Genomic DNA, 13949 nt, shown 5'->3' on the forward strand with positions numbered 1-13949 from the left:
TTTACAATTTCAAATTTTAATTGTCACCAAACAAAAATATCCACTCAAAATACAATTCGACAATGCAACAGTCATCTTACAGCACAGAAATGCAGAGAAAAGCAGAACTGCAAGTGACTGTGAATAACGGGTGAATATAGTCTCAAATCCTCAAAGAGCTGTGTTTATTTCATCAACAAATAGGTTACTCGTATTCAATTCTGATGTGTTTTAAGGATTAAGATGCTCATTTTACAATTAGCGCACATGTGTATACTGTCACCTGTTCTCCTTACAGAAATGTTCTTCCTCATGGTTAATGTTTCCCTTTGGTACCAATTTTGCCTGTTCACATAAAGTATTTCATTTTAAAAACTCAGCATAAAATACAGATTGCATCTGAAAAGATATTGAATATAACATACAAGCAGAACACACAAGTTCCACATTTCAAAAGCCTCGATAACAAAAAAGAAAGATCAAATCCCTTATTCGTCTCTGTAAAGTCATTTATAAAGCTCCTGCTGATCCTGTTAAGCATGGATATAATTGACCTTTCTTTTAAATTAAAATGTAAGCTCTTCCCCAAGACAACTCGAAGTGCCAAGATTGAATGGGAACTGTTCATGTTTTCCACTTATGACCATGGGCACCATCGTAACTGAACTCACAAATATAAGAAAAATATCCCTTCACTTTTAAAATCCTAAGACCCAGAAATCAGAATCCATAGGATTTGTTTAGTGAAAAAGGGAATCTGTGGCTCTATGTATCCACAAAAGGAGGGCCAAACATGTCCCAAATAATCTCAGAACCACAGCATCATTTTGTAAATAACAGAGGCAAGACCTCAGATTGTACAGCAGATTGGTTCTTATTGCTGGAACAGGGTCTAAACCATGCCTGGAACCCCAGATGTTACAGAGGAGGTGGATGAGAGAGACTCCTGACCTGTTCACATTGCAAAGGTATGCGGAAACCAAGGTGAGCAGAGAGCATGAATGCTCACACTCTATGGCCCAGGTGCCTGTGATTCAGCTTTCTCATTAACAGGATTCCCAAATCGTCATCCTCCATGCAGTCTTCAGAATGGTCAGTTAGGGGGTCAGTCCCTTGACTGATCAGATTTGATGAAAGCATTTCTGTACAACTTTCTCAAATCCTTGGTCGGCACATCCCACATTCTTGATGGAGCTGTCATGAGAACAGGTGGGGGGCTTGTCTTGTCTCTCTTTAGCCTAATGGGTCAGAGACCACAGGGAACACAAGAAAAAAACCCAGGAAGGCCTGTGCACCTGACAGGTTCTTTGTTAAACTGGCTACATATTATGTGTTCCCAGAAACTTCAACAGCATTACAAATCCTAACTCATCCAACACGATATAAAAATACTCTGGATAGTTTGAAGTCTTTATACAGTATTACAACAGCACGGCATGTTGTACTGAAACGCACACGTGCATCTCCGCAAGGCACAGTTTTGCAAGGAGGATCAGCTCCTGGATAGCTCCTTCCTTCTGTCTTTGTCAGGGGCCTCAAAGGTGAGAGCTGGAAACTGGGGTTTTATTCCTGCCGCATTTATAGGAATGTGGACTGAAAAAACAAAGGAGAAAGTCTTTAGGGAAGATTATGTAACTAGTTAGAAGAGGGTCTTCTGTTATTATTTAATAGTATAGCTGGTTTTGATCAAATACATTCATGCACAACTTCTCATGAAAACCCAACTCTAAGGTAACAACAGTATCTGTCTCAAGCTTGTTTTTTATCTGTGTTCAGACCTTAGACAGGGGTGTTACAGGAAGTCAGGGACCCCAAATGGAGGGATCAGCTGGAGCCACAGCAGAGGAACATAAATTGTGAAGATTTCATTTTAATATGGACATTTATCAGTTCCCAAAATTAATACTTTTATAATTTCTTACACCTATCTTTACTTCAATCTCTGAACATAAATTGTGAAGATTTCATTTTAATATGGATATTTATCAGTTCCCCAAATTAATACTTTTATAATTTCTTACACCTGTCTTACTTTAATCTCTTAATCCTGTTATCTTCGTAAACTGAGGATGTGTGTCACCTCAGGACCACTATTGTGTTAACTGTACAAATTGATTGTAAAACATATGTGTTTGAACAATATGAAATCAGTGCACCTTGAAAAAGAACAGAGTAACAGTGATTTTCAGGGAACAAGGGAAGACAACCATAAAGTCTTACTGCCTGCAAGATCGGGCAGAACAGAGCCATATTTTTCTTCTTGCAGACAGTCTATAAACGGATGTGCAAGTAGGGAAGATATCACTAAATTCTTTTCCTAGCAAGGGATATTAATAATTAAGACCCTGGGAAAGGAATGCATTCCTGGGGGGAGGTCTATAAACAGTTGCTCTGGGAGAGTCTGTCTTATGTGGTTGAGATAAGGACTGAAATACGCCCTGGTCTCCTGCAGCACCCTCAGGCTTACTAGGATTGGGAAACCCTGTCCTGGTAAATTTGAGGTCAGACCGGTTCTCTGCTCTCAAACCCTGTTTTCTGTTGTTTAAGATGTTTATCAAGACAATACGTGCACCGCTGAACATAGACCCTTATCAGTAATTCTGCTTTTGCCCTTTGCCTTGTGATCTTTGTTTTTGCCCTTTGCCTTGTGATCTTTGTTCTCCTTTTTGCCCTTTGAAGCATGTGATCTTGTGACCTACTCCCTGTTCTTGCACCCCCTCCCCTTTTGAAACCCTTAATAAAAACTTGCTGGCTTTAAGGCCCAGGTGGGCATCGTGGTCCTACCAATATGTGATGTCACCCTGGAGGCCCTGCTGTAACATTCCTCTCTTTGTACTCTTTCTCTTTATTTCTCAGCCAGCTGACACTTATGGAAAATAGAAAGAACCTACGCTGAAATATTGGGGGCTGGTTCCCCTGATACAGGGGTTTGTTAGCATTATAGCATTTAAGTTCTTCATGAACTTCTACTGAATTAACATGTGTTTGGAAATGAGCTGTTAACATGAACAAAAACCAGTAGAAATGATAAAATAATCCAGTGTGATTTTAAAAGGGAAATGATAACAAGTTTTAGTAATTTAGCACTAAGTAATTTTTGTAGAGTAAATAATCATGGATCACAAGTAATGTGCTTCATTTGTAACACTGTAAACCATACTTCTACTAGATTTTTTTCATGTGTAGAGACTAGGTATACTTAATTAATGTACCCAACTTTTCATTATGAAAAATTATAAACAGAAAACAATTAGAAAGAATCTGGGTACCTTAAATTTTAGCTGTAATCCCTCATGTTTATATGTTAGTTCCTTGCACACCATTTGGACAACCCCCCTCCACCCACATTCCCCAAGTCAAAAAAAGAAAAAACCTCTCCTAGCTGTTTATTTTTAATGTGACTGAAGCGGTAGAAGAGTCTTGATTTCAAAGGACTCCCTTTTCTTCCACTTTTTCCTGATGAGTTTGCAAAGCTGATCCCTGATTGGTTTGGGGATAAAGAATGAAAGCATCCCTCTCACTTTGTAAACAGATGCAGTCAATGGAATAGAATCAAAGGAAAGAAAGCTGTTCCTCAGTATTTTTTGTATATTAAAAGTATTTACAGTTCCATGTGTTTAATTCCCAGGTCATTATTAAGATTGCTTTTTAATTGTTAAATTAGATGTTATATCATTTTTAAAAACTGCACAAGCAACACAAGACTATGTGGTCTAATTTTTAAAGAAAATCAAACAGTACAGAAGCCTCTGGCAAGAAAGTGATGGCCCTCCCTTCCCTATCCCTCTTCCCAGAACATTTGTGTCTGCAGAGGGCATATATTATTATTTTACATCTTTTACTATACATTCTCATATTCATATCTCTATCTTTTTAATGAAAAAATTTCAAACAATTAGAAAGAATTTGTGTAATGTGAATTTTTCTTGACATAATTCCTCATGTTAATGTATTGTCTGGGTATTCGTTTTCCTTATACCCTATTTAAACATCCCCCTCCAAAATTCAATCTCTCTCTCTTCTCTATCTTCCCACTAATGTCTATTACCTATATATCATCTATTATCTATTTATCTGTCAACCTATTTATCCAGACATTACCTATCATCTATCTGTCTATCTATCATCTATTATTTATCATTTATCTACTATCACTTATCTATCTATGATTATCACCTATTATATCTATCTATCTATCATCCATCTACCTATTATCTATCATCTACCTATTATCTATCATCTGTGTGTCATCTGTCTTCCTATCCAGCTACAGAGAGAAACTGCCTTTGGTTTTAGTTTTTTATCAATACTATAGTATGCTGTTCAGTGACATTTCACTTTGTAATCAGTCTTGAAAATCTGCTTATGCCATTCCATCTACACAGACCTGACTCCTCACTCTGTAGAGTAAGCCACACTGTTAATCCCCTGCTGCTGCACATCCCAGCGATTTCCACTTTCCCACATCAGCAGCTCCTGCCTTTAGATCACTTCTGAGTCTTAGCACCTTACATGGAAATGCTTCTCTCTTCACAACCACATTTTAAAAAGTAATGCGTATTCTTATCTAGCTTTGGAGAGTTTTTTTACATTAACCTTTTGTATCTACTTTGAATTTTTTGCTTACAATATGACATGAGGATTTATTTTTATTTTTTTCCCTGTGGATATTCAATTTTCTTAACATCATTCTTTCCCCAGTGGTTTGAAATGTTGCTTTTATTTAGGGTGCATTGAATTTTGGACAGTACCTGCCAAGTTTTTCTACATCATCCACTGTCTCTGGCAAGGCAATACCCTTGGTTTCGGGCAAAAGCATCACGAGGCCACCACAAATGGATGCCAGGATACCTGTGGAATAGGGGAAAAGTGTTAACGCCCCAGGAAGACATAGCTGGGCCCTCTCCCATGGGTCTGCTCACTCTGAAGCCACCATGTTGCTCACTGGAGTAGCTCTCAACCACAGCAACCTATGCATCCCAGATCAACGCCCCAGCTCTCCCTTATCACAGCTTCAAAGCTTCTCTCCCTTCCTCAAAGCCTGAGTAGCACCACGGCCCCTGTACACCTGGCAGTCACTTGTTCACTCACACATCTCACAGTGATTGACTGAATGCCTTCTGAGTGCCTTCTTAGGGTCCAACAGCCAAGGCCTCCCCTCTTGCATTGCAGAGAAACAGAGTGCTAGAAGGGAGTCCCCTCTGCGCCCACTCACTGACACTGTCACTAACCTGCTCCTCTCCCTCCGATTCCTCCTATCACCTTACAGTGGAAAACTTGTCCTGGTGTCTACTCCGGGACCAGCCTTCTCCTAGGCCTGTCTCTTTGGGCTCCTCACTCTAGGGATCAACCCTTCCTCCAGTATCTTCAACCTATTGGGAGAAGCTTTCAAACACATTCAGATCTTTCCTGTTTGACCAGCCTTCTCTCAATCTCGCCTCATCCTTCCATTATCATCCTTTCTTTTCCTGCTCTTTAGAGCCAAACTAAATAGGAACACTTTTACACTGTTGGTGGGACTGTAAACTAGTTCAACCATTGTGGAAAACAGTGTCGCAATTCCTCAAGGATCTAGAACTAGAAATACCATTTGACCCAGCCATCCCATTATTTGGTATATACCCAAAGGATTATAAATCATGGTGCTATAAAGACACATGCACACGTATGTTTATTGTGGCACTCTTCACAATAGCAAAGACTTGGAATCAACCCAAATGTCCATCAGTGACAGACTGGATTAAGAAAATGTGGCACATATACACCATGGAATACTATGCAGCCATAAAAAAGGATGAGTTTGTGTCCTTTGTAGGGACATGGATGCAGCTGGAAACCATCATTCTCAGCAAACTACTGCAAGAACAGAAAACCAAACACTGCATGTTCTCACTCATAGGTGGGAATTGAACAATGAGATCACTTGGACACAGGAAGGGGAACTTCACACATCAGGGCCTATTGTGCAGAGGGGGGAGGGGGGAGGGATAGCATTAGGAAATATACCTAATGTAAATGACGAGTTAATGGGTGCAGCACACCAACATGGCACATGTATACATATGTAACAAACCTGCACGTTGTGCACATGTACCCTAGAACTTAAAGTATATTTAAAAAAAGTAATACTAGATAATGTCTAAAAGAATACCTCAAAAATGTAAAACAAATTTAAATAATAATAAGTGGTAGAATAAAAAAAAAAAGCCACCCTCCCCTATTTTCTCTACTTCTTTGTATCCTAGTAGTGTGCTGGTAAATGCCTAACAACCTCCTTTGGGCAATCAAGCCCTGATTGGCAGCATCTGCTAATGTGCATGGTGTAAATGCTCCCACTGTGGGCCCTTCGGGCTGCTGACACAACATCCCTGACTGTGCCACTGGGAAGAGATGCAGGAGCTCCATCAGTGGTGCTTCCACCATAAAGATGCAGCAGACACAATCTAAGGAGCACAAGTAATACTGAAGATGTAGTAGATGAATTAGGAACTGATGAGTGTTGGGCATTTATTGCCTCTGTTTCTCATATATTTCATATTCTTTACTTTTTGATATATCCGTGCTTGACGACTGACTTACAAAATTCTTGAAAATGTAGCTGATATGGTTTGAATCTGTGTCTCCAACCAAATCTCATCTCGAATTGTAAACCCCACACGTTGAGGGAGGAACCTGGTGGGAGGTGACTGGATCGCGGGGGAGGTTCCTCCATGCTGTTCTTGTGATAGTGAGTGAGTTCCCATGAGATCTGATGGATTTATAAGTGATAATTTTCCTTGCTCTTCTGTCACCTGCCGCGATGTAGGACGTGCCTGCTTCCCCTTCCACCATGATTGTAAGTTTCCTGAGGCCTCCCTGGCCATGTGAAACTGTGAGCCAATTAAACCTCTTTCCTTTATAAATTACCCAGTAGTGGGCAGTTATTTCTAGCAGTGGCAAATGAACTAATATGGTAGCAGTTGGCCCTGGTGAGTGGGAGGTGCCAGCACCAGCATAGCACCATGCTCCAGGTCCTGCCTCTGCCTGCCCTCCCCTGGACTCAGCCTATATCCTCCCTGGCTCCTCTCCAGTCAGGTTCCTTCTGCTTCTCGCTGGCCACCAGATCCACATGTGCTACTTTCAGTCCTTAGGGTGGACCTTGTCTCATGCCCTCCTGCCTTGGGCTTCTCACCTGGTTTCCACTTCCTTGGCCACCTCCTCTCCTTCTGCCTAGGTCTGTCACTTTGCCACCCCTCAGGTCTCTGTACTAGGCCTCTGCTTTCCTCTGCTCTGTCCTGATTTTCTGGGGGGCCTGGGCCACTCCCTCAGCTTCAACCAGTCTCTACTGCCAGGTGGCTTCCAGCTCTTCATCCTGAGGCCATACTTCCCTCCTGAGCTTAGTAGTGTTGAGCCTGCTGGTTTCTATTTCCACTTGAACTCTTCCAGGTGCCTCAAACTGTGAACAGCTGACACAGAGCCCCATCACCCTGCAGACCCCCAACCTTGCTGCTCCAGTGCCTGTGCCACCTGTGTCTCCCCAGGCACCTCGGCCTCCAAGCTCACCATGCCCTCTCCCTGTGTCCATCAGTGGTCCCATCTTGCCGAACTGGCTTCTAAGATATTTACTCAATGTGTCCACCCTCTCCATTCCTATTGCCACCCCCTTATTAGAAGCCACTGTGATCTCCTGATGATGACGTCCTTGAATTGTCACCCCCAACATCATCCCTCCAACCCACTTGCATATCTACCATCAGAGGGATGATGCTGGGGGTCCTTCCAACCCATTTGCATATCTGTTTCTACAATGCAAGGCCAGCTCTGTCCACCTCAGGGTGAAACTGTCCAGTCACTTCCCACTGCTGTATGTATAAAGAGCAAAACCTTGGCATGTCCTTGAGGCCCTTCCAGATCCAGTCCCTGCCCTGCCCTGGCGCTGCCTTTCTTAAGGTCCGTCTCACACCTGCAATCCATCCTCTAGCACCAGGTGCTTGAGGATGCGGTGTCCTCTTGCTCTGAACTTTCCACTGCCTGGAGCACAACCAGCCCCTCTCGGCCTAGACATTGTTTCCTTCCTCCCTGACCTGCTCCCCTACACTCAGTGGCCAAAGGTCCCTGTGACCTATTCTCATAGGAGCTTCTGCTTTCAGGGTCTCAGCAGTTATCACATTCTATTGTCACTGAGTTTTTAGAAATTCGGCTGTCTCCCTAGCAGTCTCAGGCCCTGCCTGCCTGCCACTGGGCTATGGGCTGCAGTCCTGAAGGTCATGTGTCATGTCTCCTGGACTACTCTGTCTTTGCTGGACAGTGGCACTTTCTGCTTTTTCATGCTGACCACAGAATTAACACTCAGCCTGATGACCAACTCCCATACAATAATTTGAAGTGATCCTGTATTGAGGTCACTGGTGTCAAGTGGTAGAAGCTGACTCTCTGTCCCTCACACTGTCAAAGGACTTTTGCATGAATCAGAAAGTCTGTCCGCATGGACTCAGTATTTTCATTCAAATTTCAACTGCTGAACAATAAATGAAAAACATTATCTACCAGAAGTAAGGAAGTGGAGGTAGAGAAAGGGTTGGGGGAGAAAGGGGCCAACCCATATCCTTTACTGCAGAGGAGGGCACAGGGGAAGTGTGTGAAACCTAGGCAGGACAGTTGGAGCAGCCCTGGAGAAGTGGGACACTGAATTCCCCAAGGTCCCTCCTAGACTGTGATTCTATCCCTTCACAAGTCCTATGGAAGCTGGAGGTAGGAGGAGCAGTGCACTCGAGGGATCTAGAGGAGGTGATGGAACGTGTGCCCGAGATTCCATGTCCCCTGCTCCCTCCGGATGGATTTTTAGCATCAAAGCCAATGAAGATATGATATCAATAGACAGAGAACACCAGAAATACAATTAGTCATTAGGCTTATTTTTGTTATTTTTTATTATTTACTTATTTTAGAGATAGGTTCTCACTCTGTTGCCCAGGCTGGAGTGCAATGGCGTGACCATAGCTCACTGCAGCCTTGATCCTACTGCCTCAGCATCCTGAGTAGCTGGGACTACAGGCACCCATGGATCACCATGCCTAGCTAATTTTTACATTTGTGTCGAGGCAGTCTTGCTATGTTGCCCATGCTGGTCTTGAACTCCTAATCCCAAGCAATCCTCCCACTTTTGCCTTACAGGCATGAGCCACTTCACCTGGCCCTCACTTTTAAACATATTGAATATTTAATTTAGTCCCCTGAAAATTATTGGTTATGTTCTGTAATACCATAAGAGTTTCATAACATTTAACTCAGAACCCAAAGAATGCTAATTGAACGTTATTTATCAGCACCCTTTAATATAAAGTAAATTAAAACCATTCATTATAACTGAATTGGCTCCTCAAAACTGAAATAGTTATTATAATAAGATGAAATTAATATCATAACTATCAATGAAATAGTTATTATAGTGAGATAAATGACTATCGTTATCATTATCGAACCTAATAATTATTATAGGTTTATTTTAATACAAAGAATGTAGATGAAAGCTCTTAAGAATAGCAAATGAGTTCTTACCAAAGATGATCAGAGGTAGTTCTAGCCACACGGCTGCTAGCCGAAAGAGGAGAAATGGGGCTATGATTCCCCCAAAATCACACAGACCTGAACAGAGCGAAACTCCGAAATTTCTGTTGAGTGAAAAGTAATTTTAAATGAAAACTATTTCAACAAATGACTTCAAGATAACATATTCAGACATGTTAAAAAACCAAAGGAAGTGTGACGATACTTTGCATTTTCTAACTTTGGAAACGACTACTCTCGTGAACTCCAAGCAAAACATTTCCATTCTGCACATTTCCCAGTGAGGCTAGTGAGGATGTCTCCAGCGTGGGTGGAGGGTGTTATCCATCGGCAACTCACTGCCCTGCCTGCTCTGGGTCACTTGGTGCCACTTTGGTTTCCTCATATGAGGGCAAAGTATGCCCATGGAATGCTTCCCCAGCAGAAGAGGTCGATTTGCACTAATCCGTGCACACTGTTGCCTTTCGTCCTTCATAATCAGCTGCTCACCACTGCACCAATGCATGTAATGCAGTCAAAGAGAGGCCATAGTCTTGTGGCAGGTGACGCTGATGGAATGAAGATTTAACCCACAGTCTAAGCAAGGGCACCTAGAGGTCTTCTGGTTCCAAGTCAAGTGCCTTTCCTCGAAACCGTAACAGTGTGTGAAGATATTAATATGAAAATACTTCTATCACAAAATGCAGCAGGCAGCAATGCAGAAAGCAGTGATAACTCAAAGCATATCTTCTTTACTGGCTGGATTCAGCCCAGGCTAATGTATCACTGAGCTAAGGAAACTATTTCATAGTTTTTAACTAAATCAACTTAAAACACTGGTCTACAGAGTTACTTAGGAGAAACCACAATGTTTGTAGAATTACCGTAATGTTGTTGGGTACAATTCTGAATTTACCAAATAAACAATTTCAAAGGCCATGGTTATCCCTAGTCTTCCCAGTGTAGCCACTGTGGTCCTCAACAATGGTATTCCTGCAAACACAGAAAGTTTGGAAGGGAGGAGTTAGGGGTCTGATTTCATTAACATTTTACAGAACAACAAAAGGTATTTGACTTTGTGGCCTCCAGTCTGAAGTCTTTGCCAATTTTAAGCACAAATGATAGAACCTTCTACTAATGTAACCAAATTGCAACAACAATGAAACTAGATGATAGCTAATATTTTAGAGCACTAGATGCCTTTCGGAGCAGGTTGGATTATAGGAAATACAATTCAAGGGCCATTTGTGGAGCATGAGCAGCCACTACATTGGAGCACTGTTCCAGGCAATGACCTCCTAGAGAGGTGGATGGAGCACACTGGCCTTTTGTTCAGGAGGTAGTTTCCAGTCATGCCTTTGAGCCACCACGTTCCCACTGCTGGTGCCCAGCTGTCCTTTCTGTGCTTACCTTGTGGTGATGACACAAGGAATAGCCGTTCCCAGCACACCAGGGGAGCTCCTCACGTGAGCTGACCTTGGTTTCTAGAGTAGTGCAAGCTTTGAGGACCAGGATCTTTGGAAGGGGACATCTATTCTGTGTGTAACCACTAAGGCAAATGTCACTCATTGTCTTCCTCATCCTCCATTGTACTACTTCCCTCAAGAAACCATCCAGAAGGAGCCACATTCATCAATGCTAATTGGTTCACCCATTTTAAAATGAACTGTTTAAGGACTGCTTTGGTTGTATGAAGAAATTTTCCTTTCCTCCCTAGAAACTAGTGGGAAATGCCAAACATTCTCTACTGAATATTTTCTTTCTTTTATGTTTTAAGGGCAGAAAAGTTAACCATTTTTTCTCTAAAAAGTCACTGCTCCAGCTTTCCTAGAAGTTGTGCAATTGATGTCTTCCCATCCTAGGAGATATGGTACTAAGGACATATGCCCTGCATGAACAAGACCATATCCGCTCTCCCAAGCAAAATGAAGCATGTCCAGTGTTCATGCACCTTTCATTTTCCCTTTATGCCCACACATATGTTCATTTAGCACTAAATCATCCTCCTGTTTTCCAGGGGAATTATTGAACCTTTCTGAATATATAATTTTTTAGTAGAAAGAGAGGCATGAATGAGGAGGATAAAAGAAGAGAATCAAACTCAGTAGACTTCTGTGTGTTCTCTCTAGAGAATAGCCAGGTTAAAAAAAAAAAAAAAAAAAAGGCCAAAATTCATTAAATAAAACAATTGCCCAGGAGGGCAAGCGTAAGGAAAAATGACTCAAGAATCCAAACCATTTCTGTGAGTCTGGAGTTTGCATATTTTGACTGCGAACTGGCCAAGAACATCCTGGTGCACTTCATGTTTTTCCCACATGAGAACCCTTGTAGCTGTCACGTTAACAGTTACATCAGGCAGTGAGGAGGCCAGGGTTGTGCTGATGTGGGAGGCCACTGTCTGCTCTGGAGCAGAAGGTTTGTCAACACGTGTTGTTTAGGCTTTGCTTCTTTATGAAGGCCAAGAAAAGGGGGGTGGAGACTAGGAAATGCATTCCACTCCATCTTTCAATGAGCATGTGGTACTGGGAGGGGAACGTGGGAACAAAACCTCAGATTCCCTGGGTGCCGGCCCAATGGGACCATCTCCTGCCACTCCCAGACTGCATAGAAGGCCGCCTGCTACCTAGGAAACAGCTTCACTATCCAGGTTGGGTTCTTTCATTGTAGGTTTCTTTTCATTGAATCAGGATTGCTCTAAAATTGAGTCCCACTGACAAATTCAAGGGCAATTTGGGTTTATAACTGAGGCAAGGTCTGTTTCATGGAAAAATCCAAACAAAAACCAAGAGACCAAATTAAAACACAAACACACACACACACACACACACACACACACATACACACACTCCTACCATGATAAACATATGTGGTTAACTCAGATAAATAGCCAGTCAGTTCAGTAAAACATTCAGAAAACACCAAATTGCCCCACTTGTGGAGATGTGGTCTGTTCTGCACGTTGACCTTAATCTGAAAGACTCCCAACTCTTTTCCAAGCAGTAGAGTCCAGTACCAAACTATACTGGAACAGAGATTTTGTTGAAATATGTAACCAAAGAGAAGTTGCTAAGGTATCGCATGGTTCATTAACTAAAAAATGAAAAGAAAACTATTAGGAAGTATGAATAAATATATACGCACACAAAAATTCTTGATTCCAGTAATAAGCTAAATTCATTTTGAGGTGGCCATAGACATATTTTGGCAGCAATGACCAAAACCACAGGGCAATTTAAAAATGAGTACTGAAACTAAAATTGTCTTCCACAGAGTTATATGAGAGCAAAGAAAATGTTTTCTTCTGAATGTGGATTTGGTCAAGCTACTAGAGATTATTGGGAATAATACCTCAATTACTGAAGAAAGGATGAAGGACTTAAACAAAACTTTATATGTCCTCTGAATGGATAATCTACTCTGAGTTCTGAAATAAAGTTTAGTGAGAAATTCTAGTAGAAATGTCTAAATTAAGATACATGAACTCACTTTTCACTTGAAGAAAAATAAAAGTGGAAGACAAGTTTCCCAGTTCAAGAAGACGACTTACCCGAACTGCTAGGTTTGTGGCCATCCTAAATAAACTCAAATTAAAGATGGCAGACAGATATGGATAAAGAAAGGTCTTTATTTTCCAGACATTAATGAGCATTCAGAAATTTGGGCTAGAAGCCGTGAGTCTGAAATGAGAATACAGCCAGAAATACTATTTCTTCTTCCAGATTTCCATTCTTTAGACCATGAAAAGTTGGGTCGAGTGGAGGGAAAGCTGATTAAAGTGTTTGCTGTGAGACAATTTTAGAGCTGGTTTCTCCAAAAGCTTATCTGTATTCTCCCCAGGGGCTGGCGACCTACTGCTGACGTCAGGAATGACTGAGCAGAAAAGCCTTTCTCGTGCTAAGTACCCAGTCGCTGGAATCAAGTCCAATGGGTCTTTAGATTGGAAATACTCAAGGGAGGATCCTCTGTTAATATTTGGAACTCAGTTTAGGGATTTGAAATTTATTCTTGCCAGTCAGTCATGACTGACATAGGACTATAAAAGCAGCCAAGTCTGCAGAAGGCAAAAATAAAATGTGTCTAGAATACGAGCAATTCATTTTCAGTCTTGCTGAGAACAATTCTAAAGCTTCAATCAGGAAATTATATCTATAAAATAAAACTGGTTAGACAAGGGAGAACAGTCTATTCTTGGTGCTATATTTTCCAGTATATGAAAGTATTCTCTACAAAATAGTTTTATGACTATCTGACTAGTTACTTCTATCTTGATTTGGACACACAGCCTTGAATGCTTTCTGGGGTCATTCTGAATGCAACAGACATGAAAGTCATACCAATCAATCCAGGACCACAGAAATCTTCTAGAGTAAAGTATATATAGATCATGAAATGAGACACACTTAAGTCATGCATCTTTCTCTCTGCATTTCTAATTTCATATACAA

At 41.5% G+C, this 13949-nt stretch overlaps 1 protein-coding gene across 2 annotated transcripts in view; it reads right to left on the reverse strand.

The window, feature by feature from the left end:
- The window catches only part of SLC22A3 (solute carrier family 22 member 3), a 101049-nt gene continuing 87100 nt past the window's right edge, over positions 1-13949 (reverse strand). For both annotated transcript variants that reach the window (XM_015137640.3, XM_077999223.1), the window contains exons 8-11: positions 10389-10497; positions 9517-9629; positions 4731-4830; positions 1-1572 (exon numbers count right to left, since the gene is read on the reverse strand). In XM_015137640.3, coding sequence (XP_014993126.1) covers positions 1515-1572; positions 4731-4830; positions 9517-9629; positions 10389-10497 — 380 coding nt within the window. In that variant the 3' untranslated portion in view covers positions 1-1514. The remainder of the gene's footprint in view (positions 1573-4730; positions 4831-9516; positions 9630-10388; positions 10498-13949) is intronic.

This window comes from Macaca mulatta, chromosome 4 (genome assembly GCF_049350105.2).
Source record: "Macaca mulatta isolate MMU2019108-1 chromosome 4, T2T-MMU8v2.0, whole genome shotgun sequence".
NCBI classification, from domain to species: Eukaryota; Metazoa; Chordata; class Mammalia; order Primates; family Cercopithecidae; genus Macaca; species Macaca mulatta.